The sequence below is a fragment of the Hemitrygon akajei genome, chromosome 3 (genome assembly GCF_048418815.1).
Source record: "Hemitrygon akajei chromosome 3, sHemAka1.3, whole genome shotgun sequence".
Classification (NCBI taxonomy): Eukaryota; Metazoa; Chordata; class Chondrichthyes; order Myliobatiformes; family Dasyatidae; genus Hemitrygon; species Hemitrygon akajei.
The window spans coordinates 73423624-73448292 of NC_133126.1; the positions used below are offsets into that span (position 1 = coordinate 73423624).

General features: G+C 39.1%; 1 protein-coding gene across 5 annotated transcripts in view; it reads right to left on the minus strand.

The window, feature by feature from the left end:
- Nucleotides 1-24669, minus strand: part of fmn1 (formin 1) — a 381596-nt gene that overhangs the window by 237976 nt on the left and 118951 nt on the right. For all 5 annotated transcript variants that reach the window (XR_012098266.1, XM_073040129.1, XM_073040128.1 and 2 more), the window contains one exon: nucleotides 19141-19202. Coding sequence is in view for 4 of the 5 variants with exons in the window: in XM_073040129.1 (XP_072896230.1) it covers nucleotides 19141-19202 (62 nt within the window). In the remaining variant the exon portion in view is untranslated. The remainder of the gene's footprint in view (nucleotides 1-19140; nucleotides 19203-24669) is intronic.

The window sequence follows — 24669 nt, forward strand, 5'->3', positions numbered from 1 at the left end:
GCTTCATCATGCACACTAGCGCCATAGTATCCAGGACATCATCAAAGATTGGTGCCTCAGAAAGGCAGCAATTCACAGGATTTCTTCTCTCTATTATCATGTACTGCATTGTAGTGCTGCTGCAAAGTTAACAATTTTCATTACGTATGCTGGTGATATTAAACCTGATTCTGATTATGATGTGGCAAGTTGGACTCCTGTCCCCATTTACAATATACTGAACCAAGTAGTACTGGTGAGGGTATCTATTTAACACTACAGTGCACTACCTTTTAACTAAAATAGCAACTTCTCCTGAAAATAAACACTAAAAATGTGGTGTTGCATGACAATTTTACTGGCATCTATTGTGGTGAGTGGGTTACCCCCTCATTTCATGCTGGAAGAGCACAATCCATCGCCTTTGGTGAGATAAAGGAGTGCTTTGGACCCAAAATGGTGTTAGACTTTTTACTTAATCTGCACAACAATGAAATAAGTGTTTCATTTTCCTTTCTTGAAAATGGTTTGCTGTGAACACTGCCAGTGGAGGATAAACTACTCTCAGTACAAATAAATTCACATGCAGCCTCACCAGCAATCCCATTTATAAAAATTCCACTGAATATTCTGAGAGAAGCAGCTGAAGATCTTCCCCTAGCTCTACGACAGTACTGAAGTCCAAAATGGGTCCTATTCCACCCCCCCCCCCCAAAATTATGTTGCTACTATCAGTGATACAAGAACCTCACATTTAAATTGGATTCAATGGTGACCTACCTGGCAGCGCTCGGTACACAGAAGGTGTCAGTTTGTTAATGTCTTGTAAATGAACTTCGGAGTTGGGTTTGTCGTGAACTTACCTGTTCTGGTGCCAAAATTATTTGCTATATCTCCATGTTAGAGCAACCAGTTTCTAAACCGTCAATGTGAAATGCCAATGATTGCCATTACTCAGCATCATATTGCCAACTATATTTCATTTTGAAACACAGGGCAAACTTTTGCATCAGTAAATCAGCAGCTCAAGATACATCACCTTACTTAATTCACAACTGCATCTCAATATCTCATGAAAGCCTAAATTTAAGTAATTCCAAAAGAAAGAAAAGGCTTTGAGATTAAAGCACTCCCAAAATGCTGGAGGAACTGAGCAGGTCAGACAGTATCCATGGAGAGGAATAAACAGATGAGACGCTCCATCAGAATTGTTTATGTGTTACTCTGGATTTTCTGCAACTGCAGAATCTCCTGTGTCTTTAAATTTTAAAACATGTTTTTAAGCAGTCCATCCTCAGTAAGAACCTCATTTTACCTCACCAGTCAGACTTTATTGCTATTTTAAGTTCTGGCATGATGAAAGGATCCTGTAGTCAGACAGCATACGCATCTCTTTTGAGAATTTCTGAAATACCAGTACTCAGTGGCCAGCTAACTCAGTGTCAGCAATAGAGCAGTTCCTAGAGAGATGCTTCCAAATAAGTATGTTTATTAAAACCAAGTAGAGTTTCATTTTATTATCTCAAGAAATATCAACATTTTGGAATCTTATCAAATATAAACCATTTTAAATGTGATATTGGAAAAGCATGGTATACAAATTTATTGAAGTGTTTCTGAGAACTTTATAAAACAAAATGACAAGAAAGGTTGCTTCAGAGTGAGACTTGTAGCGTCACAGGTAATGAGACAAACCACATATTCAAGGTAAACAAGGAATATGACATCGTTACCACCAAAGCATAGAACACAAGAGCAAGAAGTTATAATCGAACAATGCTTAATTGCTAGGTATTAGCTGGAGCGCTGCAGGCAGTTCTGGCAACAACACTGCATGAAATATGTGAATGGAATAAAAAGCAGCTTTGCAAAGATAATGGAAATTTTTAGCCATAAGAAAAGATTCCAGAGGGTTTGAAACATAAAAGGCTGGGGAAAGTACTTAAAATGAGATGTATAATATTATATGGGGTCTAAAGGGCTATTTTCTCATTGCATATGTCAGGAACAAGATTTAGACAAAGTAATTGATACATTATAGGAGAGGTGAGGAAAAACTCTGTGTGGTGAAGATCTAAAATTCCTTCATCATGATAATGACAACACATCAATCTACTCCCCCCTCACTTGATTCATTCCCAAAACTGTAGATCAAGCAGGGATGTTCTAGCTGGCCATCTTCAACATTTTTGCAAACAATGCACTGACTCTGTGGTTATACTGGCATTGCCAGCTTAGCAAATGACTAATTTTGCCCATTCCTTCTGTTTAGTGGTTTTAATAGCTTTATAAACTTCTTTTAAGTCAAGCCATACAACAGAATTCCCTATTGGTGTTGATGTGGAGTTCTTCTTTGTGAGGGCCCCATGGAAGAAGCTATGTAAGAGGGGTACTTTCTCTAGATCATGAAGGTACTCTGTCATCAAAAGCAGTCACTTTGTCCACCATAACATTATGGGTGCTGTGATTATTTTAATTTTCAAAATAAACAGCAGTACATTTAAACGTTTTTGACAGGAAACATGCATTCTCCCCCCGATGAAATCACAGACAAAGTGAATACGTTAATCACAAAAGCTGCAAAAAAATTAAGGGAGGGCTTTTCCAGAGGTTATCATATCCTACGGTTGAATTAAAACAAAATCTTCTGGAGGGAATTTAAATTATATTTATTTTAACCCTATAGTCTTTGAAACAATATTTTCACACAGCTACAAACTCATAGCGACATCCTAATTTCCTGAAGGAGGATCCCCTAGGCACATGACATTAAAACTCTTATACGAGGGAACACACAAGCCTGAAGGAAAAAGATGCCTTTTGAATTGATCGGTTTGCTTTATTTAAATTTGGAACTTCACAAAATCCAACATGAAATGCTTGTGTGGGTTTATCAGTCATGGAGTTCACTTTGCCAGACAGGCAGTAATGTAGATAATATGTATAATCCTTTGCCACAGTATCCAAGACATGTTTTTAATTGGTTACAGGAGGCTTGATATTAACCTGAAACTATGATTTCTAATAGAGGGGAAAATGAAACAAAAACTTATGCTTTCATCTTGAATTCCTGTGTTCATGGCCAATTCATGTCCTCCCTTGACCGAGGAATTTTAAGTCTTTTGTGGATACCCCCCTTTAAATGCCCACCTCTTTTGAAGTGTAAACTGATGGTGTGACACATTCCCATTCTATCAGCCAGTAGGCTCCTTGCACAGGCCCAGTCAAACAAGTGCTTAACAGAAACTAATAAATTCAACCTTGCAATTGAAAAAACACTTCAAAAGCACAAAGGTGCAAAACTCACAGCACACCATTCCTACTACCTTAAGCCATGACTGGGAGAACACTTGCTAATGCTAACTTATAAGTAGGTTTGTCCTGTGAACTCAAATGTATTAGAAACAAGAGATATAAGGGATTGCAGATGAAACTGTCTAAATTAATTTCAAGTTGTACTCTTGCTGATGGCAAATACAAGTACTTCTAACACAGTTTCCCAAGTTGTTAATCAGATTCCACAACTTTGCATTTTGCAGCGCACAATTTATAACTGCATGAAGAATCAGCTTCTCAGATTCAGAAAAAAAATCAGTTTTATTAATAAGATTGTTAAGTCACATCATGCTATTTTGCCATTTCTTTCTCTCTCCATCGGTAATGCCTGACCTGATGACCATTTCCAACATTTTCTGTTTTATTATTGAACTCCTCCAAGATGGTTTATCTACTTACGAAGTCCATTGTGCTTTAAAAACTAATTAGTGTGGTTGCGAACGTCACTAATCCAATAAATCATTAATGGTACAAGTGAAAAAAGCTATGAAGAATACTGCAAGCACCAATGGACTGAATGAAGTGTGGCAAAAACCTCACAACCTTTTTCCACCTGATACTCTCTTTCCTTGACAGAACTCACAATAGGTGGCCTATATTGGGATTCCTATCTTGTACATGAGAATATCATGGCTTGTCCAAAGTAGCCAACTGAGGATGATGGTTTACATTTTTCTCCAGTGAACTGAGAGAATTTTGTAGAGACAGAATTGGTTTTATTCTTACAGATCCTTGACATGTCTGCTATATATGCACTTTAGAATGTATTTCACTCTCAATACATAGCCAACTTTTTCCACAATTCTAATAATGCATACAAAAGGAATACTTTACCACTGTTTTTGTATTTAAATGTTTCAATCATCTTTTAGACTATCCGTCCATTATTCATTTACTTTGCAGTTTAAGGGAATTAACCAGTATGATCTATGTCAAAAGTAGTTCAGTATCTGGCAAGTATAAATTCAGAAGGGAATTAGAATTTCTGACTTTGGGAAATCTTCACTTACTTTACATTTAAAATTTCTCTTTTTGTTTTGAGCCTTAATTCTAAAATCAGTGAACTGCACATTGTTATTGTGGAACATTACCTGGCTAGATTTCTTCATGATACAGCAGCTACATACTAAGATCAATTAAGTAAGGATATATATAAGGATATATATATATATATATATATAGTATTAAAAAGGCAATTTCTCTGTAAATGAAAGCATTGGTCCGCATATGAGATGCTGAATGAAGCTGCAGAAGGTTGTAAATCTAGTCAGCTGCACATTTTTAAATAAGCAATTCAATGTACAGTATGTAATTGATTACTTATTTATTATTATGTTTTATTTTATTTATTTTTTCTCTCTCTGCTAGATTATGTATTGCATTGAACTGATGCTGCTAAGTTAACAAATTTCACGTCACATGCTGATGATAATAAACCTGATTTTGATGTTCCTTTTTTATTCAATGTTAAAAGGGTTCATGCAATGAATTAATATGCTTCAATATGTTCAAGTAATGCAACTGATCATGTAATTAAATAATCATATGATCAAGCCTTAGATATACTGCCAAACTTTGATTTATTTGTATATTTGAAAGATGCAGATACATAAAATTGCTTTTCCTCTTATGTTCAGGCCCAAAACAAGAGTCAGGTTACTAACTAGTAGCAGAAGCCAAGATGCAAGACACACTCAAATTTGGGTCAGTTACCGTTTTAACAACACTCAGCCTTTTGTTTACTTCACCTGCGGAGGTGACAGGCCTAATGGTAGGACGTGAATTTAGGGGAGCTTATGATAACGCAAGCACTTATTTGTGGAATTTAAGGGCTAGATTTAAAAAGCAAGCAACACCTGACAGAACTTTGTGAGGTACCTGAGATCGTGAAAGTTATCAGGCACCTGGCAAGGGCCAATTTCAAGGAGGTTTGTTGCACCAGTTTTAAACCTGACATCAGATTTTTGAAAAATTGAGTTTATGTATGAAACCATAACACATGAGAAAATGATGCATGATGTTATATATTTACAGCTTCCAATGGAAGATAATAAAAACATTTCTCTAGATCACTGCAATTGCCAGTATTAATATTACTCCAACTAAAATAGGCAGTGCAAAACAAGTAATATTAAAGTATTACTTAACATATGAACAAGCACATACACACACACACACACACACTCTCTCTAAAGATGTACAAATGTGAAAATGCTTTTATAAAAATAAAATAAAAATATAAATTTACAAAGATTTAATACAGGCAGCAAACACATAATATAAAGTATTGCCCAAAAATATAATACTAACGAAAAGCTGGACATATCCTAGGTTGGTGAAATATTAAACTACTTTCAATCATCACTGTTATCTAAACACTCAGACACAGTTTGGAACCTATTATGAATTCAGCAGATCATTTACTGGAGTTAACTTACTTGGGCTGAGGTTATACAGTACCTTAAGATGACTGTGGACCTATACCAACCAACCTCCTACTATTTCTGCCTTGTAATAAACAATTCCAAGTTATTGTCGTAGAACATTTTTTTCATTTAAATGGCCGATACTACGACACAATTTTTTTTTACAAAAATACTCAACCATACAGATATTTTCTTGGCATCAGACAATAACAGAAAAATATTTTAACATAATTTGGCATGTATTGATCGATCATAGCAGTTTGCATTTTTGGCTAGCTATATGCTTGACTTTGTCTGCCTGGAGTTCTTGGAAAATGCAACATGTAATGCTAATTAATGGGTGAACTAACTTTAGCCAAAAAGGACAACAACAAACATGTTTCTGAGTTGTCTCAGAGCCATAAAAGTTTGATTGGAGACAAATAACTTTTCTTCTAAAAAAGTAATTTCCTTTAAAGGATGCTAAAATGTGTTTAAATATATATTACAATTGAAGAGATTATTAATAAGACACAAGCTTTATCATAAGTTGAAAGCTCTCCTGTTGGATAATATGAATTTCAATTACCTTAATTCTGTACATGAACAGGAGGTAGTCATTTACAATGACATAATAACTCAGGCAAAAATTTTAACAAGTCAATTCTTGTTATATTTATTTATTTTTTAAACTTTATTGAGATACAGCACGGTAGAGGCCCTTCAAGCTGTGCCACCCAGCTTCCCCTGACTTTACCCTAGCCTGATCATGGGACAATTTACAATGACTAATTAACCTACCAACTGGTATGTTTTTGGACTGTGAAAGGAAGCCGGAGCACCCAAGGAAACCCACGTGGTCACAGGAAAAATGTACAGATATCTTACAGGCACTGGCAGGAAATGAACCCAGGGTGCTGGTCCAATAAACCACTGTGTTAACCACTACACTACCATGCTGCCCAAAATAGACAGCACCTTTCAAAAAACTGCTTGCTCCCCATTTATCTAACCTGTCAAAGTGGGACAGAAACTTAATAGGCTGAACCTGCCCTCCTTATCCATTTCAAACAGCAAATGAGCAAATCCTTCCTCCATAGTTTAAGCCCAAACACAAATGAAGAAAATGTTAAGGTGTTTAACTATTTTGAAAGTATAAGAATTGCTAGGCTTAGAAAAAATATTTGCCAGAGTAGCAAGAGCTGAAATAATGGAAGATGTTGATGAAAAATGTTCTCGTTTTTCTGGTTTCAGGTATGGTGCTGAAGAACTTGAAGAACGCATCCATTGTAATAATGTTAAAATAAGAATGGATTATTTAGTAATATCATATTAGCATAAATTATTATATTGAGATTAATCAAGGGCAGTCAGGATAGATTTGTGAAACAAGCTATTTCATCAACTTCGTTGAATTTTTGAGGTAATAAGAAGACTCAGTATGGGCAGATGATTTGATGTGACCTATATTAATAAAGGGCAACTCTTAGACAATGCCGAAGATAGCTGGCTAGTCATAAAAGTGAAAGTCTATGGGATCAAATGAAAGAGGGCAACATGAATGCAAAAGTTATTTGTGGCAGGAGGAAAACAGTGTTCAAGAGGCATTTTGGGTTGAATTAATCTGACATAAATGTGCACAAAATGTAGTATGTCACATTTTATATATGCAATAAGAAGGAAAAACTGAATTCCAAGTTTATACCTCTTCTTGAAACAAAATAGTGAAGCTTAAAGTTCAATGTAAGAGTATTACTGAGACGTCCACTTTGATTAAACTCTCTACCATCACAATCTCCCATCACCTTTACCTTCCCTGAAGGACCTCAGAGCAAGATTGTTTTATCAGAGGGACAATCATAAGGAAAGTTAACCTGCTTCTTTACTTTCTTAGGAGGTTAAAAGGTTCAACTTAACAAACTTCTTCAGATGTACTGTTGAAAGTTTCTTGACTAGTTGCATCATGGTCTGGTATGGCAATTTGAAAGCAAGGGGACAAAAGAACCTGCAGTGTGTAGTGGACTCCACCCAATACATCACAGGTATATCCCTAATGACCATTGGTAGTAACCACAGGAAGCTCTGCATCAAGGAGGCAATATCTATTATCAAAGATCTCTTCAAACACTCAGTTCTTAATCCAACCAGCAAAACTCTAATAACTACAGTTTAGCAACAGTATGAGTACTTTGAAACGAAAGTGGACTTGTTTTTTTTGTACTGATTGGTTTCTTGTAAATTTGTGTATAGTTTAAGTTTAATTTATGGAGTTCTTGTGAATGCTGCTAATATGGTGCTGTATGCTTGTGACGGTCCTGCAAGTTTTTGATTGTACCTGTACTTATACATGTAACAGTAACCTTGACTTTTGACTTTGAAAAGAAGCACTACAGACGTCTTTCCTTGCCAGCAATACATTCCACTGATCTCAGCAGAGGGAAGGAGACAGTCTGATCTACAATGTGAAATCTGAACTAGTCAAACCAAGTGAATTATATTACAGATAGATTGGCTGCATTCCTATCATTTAGTGCTCTTTCCTGGGTTCAGACACTTCCAAAGCTGGATTGAGGACAATACTTTCACTAATGTGAGACTGTTTTGACTTTAAACTTAACTAAATGAGATACAAATGTTGGAGAACTTCAGAAACTAGATGATATTTTTATCTATTGGACCACACTAGTAAGAAGTATGACAAACAATGCTCAACAAATAAACCAGATTATTATTCATATCAACCTGTAACATTAATTTAGCTATTCTCTCCTCATAGCCCCTGCCCGATTTTTTGTTCATTTTGAGCATTCCCCTCTTGGTTTCAGGTTCCCATAACACCTCTGACCTGAATTTTACATCCCCTCTCTTTAACCTCCTTCATTAATCTATTTACCAGATGGCCCACTAAGCATTGAAATCACCAGAGCAACACTAGTCTCACCCAATTTGAGATATTCTTTGTCTTAGCATTCCTTCCCCACCCTCTCTGCAATTAAAAACCTGCTCATTTTTTTGTTTGTCCAGTTCTGATGAAGAGTCTTCAACCAAACACATGTACTATTTCCCTATCCGAAGATTCTGCCTCAGTTCCCACATGTTCCAGCATTCTGTTTTTAATTTCAGATTTCCACAATCTGCCTGCTTTTTTTGCTTTCAGAGTATTATTATCCTGAACTGAAGTACAGATCTCATTAAAGCTTTCTTATTTCATGCAAACGCATTTAACAAACATTTAAATTTCCTTTTTCTGATTCACAGCTTAAAATTAATACATTAATAATTAAAATAAGAGTTCATCAAATGTGTTTAGCAAAGTTTCCTTAATCAGTACATGGAGGTCCCAACTAGAAAGAGTGTGATACCAGAACTCCTGTTATGGAATGAGACAGGACAGGTGACAAAAGTTTGTGTCGGGGAACACTTTGCATCTGGTGGTCATGATGCTATTAGTTTCAAGATAATTATGGAAAACGACAGGTCTGGTCCTCAGGTTGAAATTCTAAGTTTGAGAAATGCCAATTCTGATGATGTAAAAAAAGAATCTGTAAAGTGTAGATTGGCCCATCCTCCCACCATCCTACCAGGGATAGGGTTCCTCTTATCCTCACCTACCGCCCCACCAGCCTCCACGTCCATGACATAGTTCTCCGAAACTTCCACCATCTCCAACGGGATCCCACCACCAAGCACATCTTTCCCTCCTCCCCACTTTCTGCTGTCCACAGGGATCGCTCCCAATGTGACTCCCTTGTCCATTTGGTCCTCCCCACTGATCTCCCTCCTGGCACTTATCCTTGCAATCAGAACAAGTGCTATGTCTGCCCCTTCACCTCCTCCCTCACTACCAGTTAGGGCCCTAAACAGCCCTTCCAGGTGAAGCGACACTTCACCGATGTCCAGTGCTCCCGGTGTGGTTTCCTGTACATCAGTGAGACTAGACATAGATTCCTCTGTCACCTTATCTCTTTGTCTTCCCATTGCCTCCCTTTGGTACTCCTTCCCCCCTTTTCCTTCTTCCATGGCCTTCTGTTCTCTCTTATCGGACTCCCCCTTCTGCAGCCCTGCATTTCTTTCACCAGTCAGCTCCCCAGCTCTTTACTTCATCCCTCCCCCTCCCACTTTCACCTATCACCTTGTGTTTTTCTCTCCCCTCCCCCACCTTTTAAATCTACTCCTCATCCTTTTTCTCCAATCCTGCTGAAGGAGCTTGGCTCAAAACGTCAACAGTACTTTTCTTTTCCATAAATACTGCCTGGCCTGCAGAGTTCCTCCAGCATTTTGTGTGCGTAAGTGTAGACTGAGCCAAGTTGATTTTTTGGCAAAGGTATTCTTGGTAAGTGGGAGGCCTTCAAAAGTAAAATTTTGAGAGTACTGAGTGTATATATTCTTGTCAGAATAAAAGGCAAGGACAACAGGTTTAGGGAACCTTTGTCTTCAAGAGATATTGAGGCCCTGGTTAAGAAGAAATTGGTGCATAGCTGGTAAAGACAGGAAGGAACAAATGAGGTACTTGAGGAGTATAAGAAATGTAAGAGAACACTTAAGAAGGAAATCAAGAGGGCTAGAAGGCATGGGATTGCTCTAGCGGATAAGGTGAAGGAGAATCCCAAAGGCTCCAAAAGAAATTAATAGCAAAAGGACTGCAAGGGACAAAATTAGTCCTCTGGAAGATCTATGTATGGAGATGAAAGATATGGGTGAGATCTTAAATGGATTTTTTGCCACTGTATTTCCTTGGAAGATAAATACAGAATCTATAGAAGAAAGGCAAAGCAGCAGCGAGGTCATGGACTGTATATGGATTACGGAGGAGGGAGTGTTTGCTGTCCTGAGGCAAACTGGGCAGATACTGTAAGTCCCAAGAAACTGACAAGGTGTTCCCTCAGACCCTACGGGAGGCTAGTGCAGAAATTGCAGGGCCACAGCAGAGGTATCTGAAGTACTAGTAGTCATGAGTGAGGTGCCAGTTGATTGGACGATAACTAATGTTGTTCCATTAGGAAAGACTCTAAGAATAAGCTGGGAAATTGTAGGCTGGTAACCCTGACATCAGTAGTGGGGAAGTAATTGAAAGATATTCTATGAGACCAGATATGTAAGTATTTGGATAGACAAGAGACTGATTAGGGAAAGTCAAACACAGGGCTTTGAACATAGTAGGTTGTGTCTAACCAGTCTTATGGAGTTTTTTTGAGGAAGCTACAGGAAAGTTGGTGAAGACAAGGCAGTGTAAATTGTCTACACGGACATTTGCAGGGCCTTTGACAAGGTACCGCATAGAAGGCTGGTCAAGACAGTTCAGTTGTTTGGCATTCAAGATGAGGTAGCAATTTGGATTAGACACTGACTTCACGGGAAAAGCCAGATAGAGCAAGTAGATAGTTGCCTCTCTGACTGGAGGCCTACAATGAGTGGTGTGCCATAGGGATCAGTGCCGGGTCCATTGTTGTTTGTCATCCATATTAATGATCTGAAGGATAATGTAGTAAACTGGATCAGCAAACTTGTGGATGACACCAAGATTGGGATGTAGTGAGGAAGGCTATCAAAGCTGGCAGCAGGATCTGGATCAGCTGGAAAAATTGACTGAATAATGGCAGATGGAATTTAATGCTGTTACGTACCCCGTAACTGGGTCACTTACCAGCAAAGATAGAGAGGTCTGTTGAAGTCTGATGGTACTATTTTTAACAGTATTTATTGATAAAAATACACAAAAATAATATCAATGCAAACATACAGATAATATACGTCGTCAATACCAAATCTAAAAGCGCGGGTATAATAATAATCAATAAGAATAGCTCTATCGTTGTCTAGGGGATAATGTATTGTTACGCCCGTGGCCCCCTCCTTTTTGAGAATGGCAGGATCGCTATTGATTCGAGTCAGGAGACCCAGGAAATGAGAGAAAGACATGCAGAATCCACAAAGAGTTTGGAATGTGTCCTGGCCTCCGAAAGGCGGAACCATTGATAACGGCTATTGTCTCTTGGAGACGGACTTGTGTATTGAATCCTGTACGATGCATCGAAGCCCCCAGGCAATGAACCGAGGGGGGGTTGGTGGAGGGATTGCATCATCCCACCCTGATTGACATCTGAGACCCTGTGAGTCAGGATAAAAGAGGGTCTGAGGAACAGCCCCTTCAGACGCACCAGAAGAAATGCTAGAACTCCTGTAACAGCGTAACAGTGAAAGCCAGTGGAACCAGCCCACGTGTGTCCTTTTCCATTTGCGTCAGAATTGGTGGGTCTTGCCATGGAAGCACGGCTTTAGCTAACCTCGAAGGGGAAATCAGTCCCCCAACGACTCTCGAAGGATTGACATCATAAAAGGAATGGGCAAGTTAAACCTCCGTCTTTCTCTCCAGAAAGGCTAAAGCCTACAGCTTGACTGAACTAAAGTGACTTTTATATTTCCATCGGACAATACATTATCCCCTAGACAACGATAGAGCCATTTCTTATTGATTATTATTATACCCGGGCTTTTAGATTTAGTATTGACGACGTATATTATCTGTGTGTTTGCATTGATATTATTTTTGTGTATTTTTATCAATAAATACTGTTAAAAATAGTACCATCAGACTTCAACTGACCTCCCTATCTTTGCTGGTAAGTGACCCAGTTACGGGGTACGTAACAGTATTGTCCGATGGAAATATAAAAGTCACTTTAGTTCATTCAGGCTGCAGCTTTTGGTTGGAGTCAAGAGAGACAGATTTTTAGAACTTGGCAGCTTTTCCTTTTATGATGTCAATCCTTCCAGAGTTCCGTTGGTGGTGACCTCTTTCTTTTGCTAAGCCGTCTTCCGTGGTAAGGCCCCAATCCCGGCAACGGGAAAGGACACACGTGGGCCCTCCACCGGCTGTCGCTATTAAACGCTGTCATGGGATTTCTAGTGTTTCTCCTGGTGCGTCTCAAGGGGTTGTTCCCCAGGCCCTCTTTTATCCTTCCTCACGGGGACTCAGATGTCAATCAGGTTGGGATGATGCAATCCCTCAATCAGCCCCCTCTGATCATTCCCTGAGGGCTTCCATGAATAGTACAGTACTCAATACACAATTCCGTCTCCAAGAGACAATGGCCGTTATCCGTGGCTTTGTATCGCGGAGGCCAGGACACATTCCAAACATCTCTCTCTCATTTCCTGGGTCTCCTGACCTGAATTAATAGCGATCTTGCGATTCTCAAAAAGGAGGGGGCTACTTTGTACCCTTCGGCCCCTCAGAGTTGGGGCACAGTCGTAACAATGCAGACAAGTGTGAAGTGATTACTTGACAGAACTAACCAGACTAGGACTTACAGAGTGAACTGTAGGGCACTGAGGAGTGCGGTAGAGCAGAGGGGAATGGGAAAACAAATCCATAAGTCCTTGAAACTGGCGTAACTGGTAAGCAGAGTCATAAAGAAAGCTTGTGGCACATTGGCCTTCAGAAATCGACATATGAGTACAGGAGTTGGGATGTTATGTTGACGTTGTACAAGACATTGGTGAAGCCTATTTTGGACAATTGTGTACAGTTTTGGTCACCTACCTACAGGAAAGATGTCAATAAGATTGAAAGAGTGCAGAGAAAATTTACAAGAATGTTGCTGAGACTTGAGAATTTGAGTTATAAGGAAAGATTCAATAGGTTAGGACTTTATTCCAAAGAGCATAGGAGAATGAGGGAAGATTTGATAGAGGTATACGGAAAGATGAGGTGTATAGATAGGGTAAACGAAAGCAGTCTTTTGCTACTGAGATTGGTTGAACTAGAACTAGAAGTCCTGGATTAAGGGTAAAAGGTAAAATGTTTAAGGGGAACATGAGGGAAAACACCTTCATTCAGACAGTGATGAGAATGTGGAACGATTTGCCAGTGGCAGTTGTAAATGCAGATTCCATTTCATTATCTAAGAGAAATTTGGATGGGTACATGGATGGGAGGAGCATGTGTTCTATGACACTACAAATTTAATTATATTTCCTTTTGTACACCCTCACAAGGAGACCATTTGAGCCAAAGAGCCTCTGCCAGCCCTCCCACGAATGCCATTCTCTCACTAATTTTCCCTGTGCTCTATTCAATCTCACAATCCTCCTGATCCCTTCCCCGCACCCCACCCCCGTCCTCAATGATTCTCCAACCATTTTGGAAGGATTACGGGTAATTTGCAGTAGTCAGTTCACCTATCTTCCACGTGAAACTGGATCAACGGGGAGAAAGCTAGAGGGCCACAGGGATAATGTCAAAGTTCCAAAACACGCAACACTAAGGGACAGAATCAAGTCTGGATACCTGGAGCTGTGAAGCAGCAACACTACCTGATAGGACACTGGATCAAAGATCAACCTGTTAAAGCAGCAGAAATTCAGTACGGTGAATGCTCACTGCATTAATAGTAGCAGACAGGAAATATAATAAACAATGACAAGGGAAAATATAGTCCTCCATCTTTGTCCAACACGTTATACTATTAAATTGTTTTTCAGATTCTGCTTAGGAGAATTTGTTTTTGGTGGAATAGAGCCAAGCATGTGGCCACATTTTAGATGCCTGCTAGCAGCTGTCAATGTGGCTGTGTTGAGTAAGATGGATTTCTGTAAGTGACATAGACTGAATCTGAATTAAGCTACAAATAACATTAATCTTTACATTTCAGAATTTAAGTGAACAAATGCCAATCCTCACAAGTGAGAATTGGCAGACATGTTTTATGGCTGTTACATTCCCAAAGTGCCTGAAATGGTTTCTTTAATGTCTATGCATAACAATCCCACCATCACCTCACCCAGCGTAAAAGAAGCTTCAGCTTTTTTGCATTATACCCAATGAATACATTTGGTTCAACGTTCACTACTTTTCTGGTCTCTCTATTGTCAAATTGTAACACATATGCGCCTCTTTCTTGCATCTTAACCTATGGTCATTAGAGACCCAGGGATCTGAAATCAGATTAACGAGGAGAGGGAACAGATTGTCTCCTTGACCAGACTGAATTCTCCTCACTTAGCCATTGCAGATGTTAAAAGTGGGGCAGCACAGTGGCATAGATGTGCCTTGATCAAAACATGTAAATTCCAGAGGAATCTTTCCAAAGTCAATGTGGAGGGAATGACTTGTGAAAGAATGTAGAATTTGGGGCTAATATTTAGAAGGGGATCAATTCGTTTAGTCTCTAGGTGGTATGAATCTTTGAATGTTCTTCCTCAAATAGGAGGTGTCCTTGAATATTCCTAAGGCAAAGACAGATTGGTTGATTAGTTCTTGATAAACAAATAAGGACAGTGGGGTGGGGTGGGGGGGTGGGGAGATTACCAGGTATAAGAAGAATTGAGGTTATAACCAAATCAGTTATTATTTTATGGTATGGCAGAGCAGACAAGAGGAACCGCTCCTGCAAATTCACATGTTCATCCTTTCACTCATTCAAGGAAACAGGAACATACAACACAGCAGTGAACTGGAAGTGAATATACATCTAATTTCTACCACATAAATATAGAAGGGAGCATACTAGAGGTAAAGTGGATTTCGAGGAACCTGGCCATTAAGTATGGTGGAGAAAGTGAATTTGCGAAAACTACCTGGTGATACAAATAAATATCAGAGACTGAAGTTCAATAGCTACTGATAAATTATGGCAAATTCAACATTATCTCAATGGCACCTATTCATATTTTAAAACATTTAACATGGCCAGCATGGCTGCTGCTGCAGTGACTGGATGTCATAGGATTTGAATCCTCTTGAGGAAGTAGTGTAGACAATCACATGCACACCAGACACCAATCCAAATACTCCCAGTTCAGTCATCCCTGAGGGTGACGTACGCAGATACTTCCAACGAGTGGACAGTCGCAAGGCTGCGGGACTCGTCGGCATCCCAGGGCAAGTACTAGGATGTGCGCAGCTCAACTGGCAGGTGTGTTTACTGACATTTTTAATCTCTCCCTGTCCCAGCGTAGAGTGCCCTCCTGCTTCGAATTATCCAGCATTGTCACTCTACCAAAAAAGACTGAAGTAACATGCCTGAACGACTGGTGTCCTGTCGCACTCACCTCAATAATAAGCAAATGCTTTGGGAGGCTGGTCAAGTATTACATCTGCAGCATCCTACCATCCAAACTGGACCCACTACAATTCGCCTACCGACACAATAGATCAGGGGTGTCAAACTCATTTTAGGTCACGGGCCGGATTGAGCAAAATGCAGCTTCATGCGGGCCGGATCAGTCGGACGCGTGCGAACGCAGCTTTCATTGCCTCCGTTTTTCCAGCCTGCTCTCATGTGTCTCAGTCTCTGCTATAACTACCAAGTGTTTCACTTTACAAATTCCGTTTCTTATGAAGAAGACTGCCGAGCAAGACTGCCGAATAAACACTAAAAACCCTGAAAACCTGGTACCTGAATAAACTCAGCATTAGCCATATCATATGCCATAGGGGCTTCAATTACTGGGGCCAGCTTTAATAGTAATTAGATATTATCTCGCGGGCCAAAGATAATTCCACCGCGGGCCGGATTTGGCCCGCGGGCGGCCTTAAGTTTGACATATATGCAATAGATCAACAGACGATGCAATAGCCACTGCTCTATATACTATTCTTACAAATCTGGAGAAAAAGGATGCTTACGTGAGAATGCTGTTCTTGGACTACAGTTCAGCATTCAACACCACAGTTCCACCCTGGCTCGACAAGAAGCTCAGAGACCTTGGCCTTGACCCTGCCTTGTGCAGCTGGATCCTGGTCTTCCTGTCAGATCACCAGCAGGTGGTAAGAGTGGGCTCATTCACCTCCAACCCTCTGACTCTCAAAATACAGGAGCCCCTCAGGGCTGTGTACTAAGCCCCCTTCTTTACTACCTGTATACCTATGACTGTGTCACCACCCACAGATCTAATCTGCTAATTAAATTTGCCAACAACACTACATCACCAAGGACCTTATGTGGTCTGTACAGAACAGCTGTGTGGTGAGAACAGCGCAACAATGCCTCTTTCACCTCAGACGGTTGAGGAAGTTTGGTATGGGCCTCCAAGTCCTAAGAACTTTCTAAAGAGGCACAATTGAGAGCATCCTGACTGGCTGCATCACTGCCTGGTATGGGAACTGTGCCTCCCTTAATCGCAGGACTCTACAGAGAGTGGTGTGGACAGCCCAGTGCATCTGTAGTTGGTTGTGAACTTCCTATGATTCAGGACATTTACATAAGGCAGGTGTGTAAAAAGGGTCTGTAGGATCATTGGGGACCTGAGTCACCTCAATCACAATCTATTCCAGCTGATACTATCTGGGAAATGGTACCACAGCATAAAAGCTAGGATCAACTGGCTCCAGGACAGCTTCTTCTACCAGGCCATCAGACTGATTAACTCACACTGATTTGAGTGTATTCTATGTTACAATGACTGTTCTATTTATTATAAATTACTATGATTGCACATTGTACATTTAGATGGAGACGTAACATAAAGATTTTTAGTCCTCATGTATGTGTTGGATGTAAGAAATAAAGTCAATTTTTAAAAAATGAAGCAGGAGCAAATGGTGATGGTAATGTCAGTGCTGGATAGTCAGTGTCAACATTGCTTCTGTGAACACAGATGCAGTACGACAAGGCTATCAATAATAAAAAAAAAGAGAAGTTGATGAACAGCAAAAAACAAAAGAGGCAGAGCATTGCCAAACTTTCTGAACACACAGAGCACAAAGGCTTGGCTCTGATCTCAAGGGGGATGATGATGAGCAGTTGGATTATGCCTTCTTTCTCAGAAGCATCTACTGTTGCTTTCATGCGCAAATGGCATCACTTTCACAAAATATAACCATGGGCACACAGACTTCTCTGATAACTGCATTCTTCAATAAGATAACAATAATGTGTCTCACCATGGTGCAACAGATAACGTGTCAAAATTCTTTCCAGCAAAGTGGTGAGCCAAGTGAGAGATAATGGTGAACAACATAGAAACAAGAACTTCACATGCTGTGCGGACCGGAAGAATTTAATCTGACAGGCATCTTAATAACACTGAGTACTGATGTACTTCACAGTCTCATTGAATTCAGACTCTTACAACATTCATTATTATCGCATCTACAACTTTAGAACTTGTTAAGCACTTACAGATCAAAAACATGTCTCTAAACATTGGCTGTCAGTATCAGAAGCTAGAATTTTTAAAAAAAGAACTAATTGTACCTTCAATTATCACTCATAACATGTTTTTGAACTCAGTTAGGTTAATATAGACCAGATGCACAGCAAAAAGTATGTTATTGCTAAAATTATTAAGGTGCCATAAACATTGTTGCAAGACATAAATGGTTATGTGGGCAGACTTCAAAATATATACAAAGGGTAGTTAATTGAAATCCTGACAGTATTGTAAGTTAATGTGGTGACAAGATAATGTTCAGGCACAGTTGCACTGATCAACTGATTGCTAATTGGCAGTGCTAAGACATAAATCCCCCACACATAACTTGTAAAGCACGCATGGGAGACTAAATCAGTTTTCACCTCAAGCAGTTTAATATATTTCATAACTGATTACAATTAACTATTGAAATATTTTTGGTAATTTTTACTTCAAAATAACAGATGATTATTTTCAATGGATTGAAAGCTCAAGGTATCTTGTTTTCGTTAAATTTATTTGAAACCTCCTCCTTTAAAACACATCGAAACATTTTAAAAATAGAGTTCTAATCTCATACTAAAAATAAAGTTAGCTATTTCGTTAATTCAATTTTCCCTTTTGCATAGGTAGGTTTGTCATTTTATGACAACCAATTTAAATACCAAATAAAGTGGAATAGTATCTCTAAGAGAACTGAATGAATATTGACTGGCTCAACTTATCGCCAATATTTTTATAAGCTTTTAAGTTGTCCTCTTTCGGAACCACAGAATTGCAAATAGATTATTAAACAATTATGAGTTTTCTTAAGAGAATACCAAAGTCATTACAAATTTTCTACTTTTCTTCAAATATTGATACTTCTGCTGCTAATGGATTAATATGATTAGTTATATGAAAAAATCCAAATCATTCAGCATGAGCATTTAAAAGTTGTACTTTAAAATCTGCTACACTTGTGAAGTCCAAAGTAATACTCTTAAAGCATAAAGAACTGTGTATTTTATACATATTCATTTTAGTGCCAGAGTAGGCTGTTTATTTCAAACATTACATACTGCTAAATATTTAGTAGGGTAAAACATTGCTACCAGTTGATCAGCTAATATACTGTCCAAATCTTCTCTCTACAATCATCACAGTAGGTAAATTTGGATTTAGTGCATAATAGTGCCAGACCACTATTACCCGCTGTGCCCTCTCTCAATTAGCTCTTTTAAATGGCTACGTGCCAGAAAATATATCTTAGTCTCATTCAGAAGTAATTAGAAATTCTTACCTGTAATTTTTCTATTTCATTCTTGCACTCTCGCTTCAAATATAAAATAGCAGCATGATATTCTGTGAATACAAGTAAAAATTTAATTGATTTAGTAATGTATACAACAGAATAATAATACTTTAAATTATGTTTCTTCAAAAGCTGGTTTAACTTCATAAACATTAATTTTTTAACTACCTGTATATTTGAAAGATGAATGTACTCAGAAAGTTGCTATTTCTGCAAAACTATAGTGGAATTCACTTGCATGAGATTTGATGAAAATATCGAACAGGAGAGGAATGTAGAGAGTGACTGCAGTTATGGAACGTTTATATAACTTAGAAATAAAACTCTAACCACTTTTATTGCAAGACGTTATATTTACTATGCTGTACCTTTGGATAGTTCAGTATTTAGCATGAAGACTAAATCACATTGAAGATCCATTGTGGTGTAATCCCCTTTAGGCAATAATCCAAAACTGGTGATATTGTATGCTGAGACGGCATTTATTTTCCATTGACCAGAATATTCAGATGTTTTTAAGTGCAGAAGAAGTCAATTGTCAATCTGCAAAAGTGGGTAAAGATGGAGAGCTACATTTCCCTTTAAGCAGACATTACAGAGTATTTTCACAGATTCATCTGTAAAAATAAATTACGTACCAATTATGCTTATCTTGCTAATGCTTCCCAAGTTCATTCTATCCTCCATTCTCCATCCTGATATACAACTGAAAACTGATATTCTGGAGTTTTTTCTGTTTGCTATTGATAGACTAAAAGTAGGACACAGTATCATTCAGCGAGCTACTGGTTTTAAAGGGAACACAGCAGAAAACTGAATGCTAGCGCCCTCTGCTGGTTGCAGGATTTATCTTTTACAAAGGTGAATATTTCTTCCAAGTAATTTAAAACAAGCCAATAATTATTTGTAGTATATTAACGTGCACATCCTGCTCTTACCATAAACAATTTAAGAAATCATATAGGAATTATTTTGCTGCAAATTTAAAGGAAAAAATGTTCTTCCTTGGAAGATTATTTTCATGGTCGGTTAATTTTTCAATCCATTTTGTATTATGAGTTTTTATATCCATGTTTACCAGGGCTTTTTAAAATATGTGTGCCTGTTGCTCTGTGCTTCAGCAAATCATCTCTCACATGTATTTGAGCTTGAGGCATGCTTTCTCCCACATACAGGGAAAGATTATTTAAATAATCAGAAAAAGAAACATGTTTACCTGAAACCTAATAACAATATTTCCACACAAATATTTTCTATCTGCAATTCTTTTTGCAATGTTGCAAGATACATACACTTTATAAGTGCTTGCAACAAATTTTATTTGTATAGAATCATTAATTCAGTTGTTACACTTGAGAATCAGAATCCGTTTCATCACTCACTTATGTCATGAAATTTGTTGTTTTGCAGCAGCAGAAATACAGTGCAAGACACTAAAATACTACAAGTTACAAAATAAATAAATAGTGCAAAAGAAAAATAAAAAGGTAGTGTTCATGGGTCATTCAGAAATCTGATCACAGAGGGGAAGAAGCTGTTCTTAAAACATTGAACGTACGTCTTCAAGTCCCTGTACTTTCTCGCCAATGGTAGTAAGAAGGCGTGGTCTGGATGTTGAGATCTTTAGTGATGGATTCCAACTTCCTGAGGCAGCATCCGTCATTAAATCAAATTATACATTTAGCCATTTAAAGGGATATTGGTTGGAGACGGGTTTTAAGAGGCTTCTGAGAGAGCATTGGCATTATTGCATAGAGGTACCAAAGGTAAGTGTGAAGGTTTCACCACAGATGAACTCAAGTGGGTCACTGTAGAGTGATGTCACAAGACCATAAGATTTAGAAGAAATAGGCCATTTGGCCTATTGAATCTGCTCCACTATTTCAACATGGCTGATCCATTTTCCCTCTTAGCCTCAATCTCCTACCTGCTACCCGTATCCCTTCATGCTCTGACTTATCAAGAACTTATCAACCTCTGACTTAAATATCCCGAATGACTTGGCCTCCACAGCCACCTGTGGCAACAAGTTCCACAAATTCATCACCTTCTGGCTGAAGAAATTCCTCATCATCTCCGTTCTAAAAGGACACCCCTCCATTCCAAGTCCAGGTCCGCTGGTCTTAGATTGCCCCACCATAGGAAACCTCCTCTCCACATCCACTCTAATGAGGCCTTTCAACATTCAGTAGGTTTCAATGAGGTCACCTTTCATTTTTTTTCCCTAAATTACAGTGAGTACACACCCAGAACTATCATTCGCTCCTCATATGACAAGCCTTTCAATCACAGAATCATTTTTGTGAACTCCATTGAACCTTCTCTAATATCAACCCATCCTTTCTTTGACAAGGAACGCAAAGCTGCTCACAGTACTCCAAGTGAAGCCTCACCAGTGCTTTATAAGGTCTCAACATTACAACCTTGCTTTTATATTCTAGTCCTCTTGAAATGAATGTTAACATCACATTTGCCTTCCTCACCACTGACTTAACCTGCAAATAAACCTTTAGGGAATCCTCTATGAGGACTCTCAAATCCCTTTGCACCTCATTCATTCTGGATGTATATTGTATACATTCCTCTGACATAGAATTGGACCTTTGAACCTCAGATTTTTGAATTTTCTCTCCATTTAGAAAATAGACTACCCTTTTATTTCTTCCACCAACGTGTATGACCATACACTTCCCAACACTGTATTACACTTGCCATTTCTTTGCCCAGTCTCCTAATCTAAGTCCTTCTGTAGCCTCTCTGCTTCTTCAAAACCATCTATCCACCTACCTTCCTATTTCCATGAACTTGGCCACAAAGCCATCAATTTCATCATCCAAATCACTGACACATAACGTAAAATGAAACACCTGTGGAACACCAGAAGCCAACCAGAAAAGGCTCCCTTTATTCTCACTCTTTGCCACCTGCCAATCAATCCTCTATCCATGCTAGTATCATTTCTGTAATACCATAGGCTGTTAACTTGTTGATTGGCCTCTTGTGTGGCACTTTGTCAAAGGCCTTTTGAAAATCCAAGTACATAACATCTGCTGATTCTCCTTTGTCCAACCTGCTTGTTATTTCTTCAGAGAATTCCAACATGTTTCACAGGCAAACTTTTCCCTTAAGGAAACCATGTTGACTATGACCTATTTTATCCTGTGCCCTCAAGTACCCCAAAACCACACCCTTAACAATCAACTCCAACATCTTCCCAACCACTGGCCTATAGTTTCCTTTTCTCTGCCTCTCTCCCTTCTTGAAGATTGGAGTGACATTTGTAATTTACCAGTCCTCCGAAACCATGCCAGAATCTAGTGATTTTTGATCTCTTCAACTACCTCTTTCAGAACCCAGTGGTGTATACCATCTTTTCCAGGTGACTTATCTACCTTCAGACCTTTCAATTGCCCAAGAACCTTCTCCATAGTAATGGCAACTTTATATAGTTCTGCCCCCTGACTCTCTCAAACTTCTGGCACATTGTTAGTGTCTTCTACAGGGAAGACTGAAGCAAAATACTTGTTCAGGTCATCCACCACTTCCTTGTCCGCAAAGGGTTATTTCACATTTCAAACTCAGTCTTGCACTCGAACTGAGTTTGCAGAGGGACGTAGCCAGTAATAAATTCATGAGAGGGAAAGGTGTGGCAAATACAGGTAAGTGATAGGTGGAATCAGTCAGGAGGGAAAGGATAGGTGGATGGAACCAGGTGGGGGAGAGGGAGGGGTGTTGTTGGGAAACAATGGTTTGAGGGTGATAGATGGAGACAGATAAGGAGAAAAAGAGAAAAAGGTGGGGTAGATGGATCCTGGTTGGGTGAGGCAAGGGGGAAGATTGAGACATTTGGAAGGTGATGAGTGGAACCAAGTGGATGCAGATGCTGAAGTCTGATAAGATAATCAGTGGAAGTAGATAAGAGAGCGATGAGAAGCAGATATAACCAGGTGGGGGAGTGGAGTAACATAAAAAGGTGCAGAGGGTGTGTGGGTTACCTGAAGCTGGATGACCGCTGCCTCGAGCTCTTTAATACCTATGAGTCTGAAATTTCAGCTCACCTAGTACCTGATAACAGAGAAGCAATCTGACAAATAAGGTTTTTGTACCTAGCTACCAATTCTGTGGTATTGAGGAAGAGCATTTTCGGACATGTAGGGTAAACCCAAGTTGATCTTACAATCTGATACTATGTTTTAAAGAATGAAAAGGTAAATATTTTTGATGTTTACTTCTCAAAGTGCTGTGGGTAATTTTAATCCTCCTTACTGGATCAACAACTAAAGTACTACATGTTATTTAACAGCACAGGAACCCCAATCTTCAGCTTTAACTGGTATTGAGGACAAACAGCTGATTATATGTATCTTTCCCAGGAGGTGGAACAACATATGAATCAGGATCAGGCATAGGACACTCTGCCTTTCAACCCATACCAGTATTTAGCCTTTCACAGTGGAGGTTCAAACTCTGCAAAGACAAATTCACCCCCAAGACCTTTTACATATTAGGAAATGGTAGAAACTATTGACTTAAGAGGATTTAACTCAAGTCCCTAAGCTAATTATTGTGGTTTCAGTTCTCGAACAGCAGGTGATGTTCTACTTCACAATGTTAACCACAATCTCAGTAATGTTAGCTTACAGTACAGTACCCAGTGTAAGTAGAACATTTGAAATGTACCTGCTAAAGTAATTGCATTATGTCCAAATTCAATTGGGTTATATTCATAGTTTACTTATCTAATTTGTGCATTGGATATCAAATAATGTTTTGCACCAAAATATGTAGTGAACCTTGTCTGACTGAAAACCAAAAAGGGTTGATTTCTCATGCCTATTTCAAGACTCCCAGCAAGGCATATTAACAAGAGTTAGCTATAATCAAATGACAGATCAGAGAATATTTCAGGCATTTGTCACAATGTAGCTCTCTGCAGCTGCTCACCTATAAAACACAAGAGGTGCTGCAGCAGAACAAAAGCTTCAGCTATGACATAGATGGCTGATTAGCTAAAGGGACAGAGTGACACAGCAGCCTCATCACCTGGCAATCATCTTAATTTCTTCTTGTGACGTGAAGGTCTACTGTCACCCTTCCTCCGCTCAGCACAGGAAATATGTGAGGGACCCAGGTCCCCCGCCATCGCAAGGAGGGTACACATGCTCAACTAGAGTTGCTTGTGGCTCTTGCAATCCAGGCTCAATTCTGACATGCGGTGATGCCTGATGATTACATGCGCTTCTTTCAATTGTCCCCGTTTCCTCTCCCATTCCAAAAATGTGAGGTTTGGTAGACTGCAAGGTTAAATGAGTCACTGCCAATTGCCCCTGGTGAGAATAGAGTCCAAGAAAGGGAATGTGGGCGAGATTAAAATGGGCCAAGTGTAGGACTGGTGCAAATGGGTATTTGATGGTCAATGTGGACTCAGTGAGTGAAAGAACCTGTTGTGTATTATAGCTCCCTGTGAGTTTCCAATCATTTACATGCAATATGCAAAGAACAAGCAGGTATTGGCTG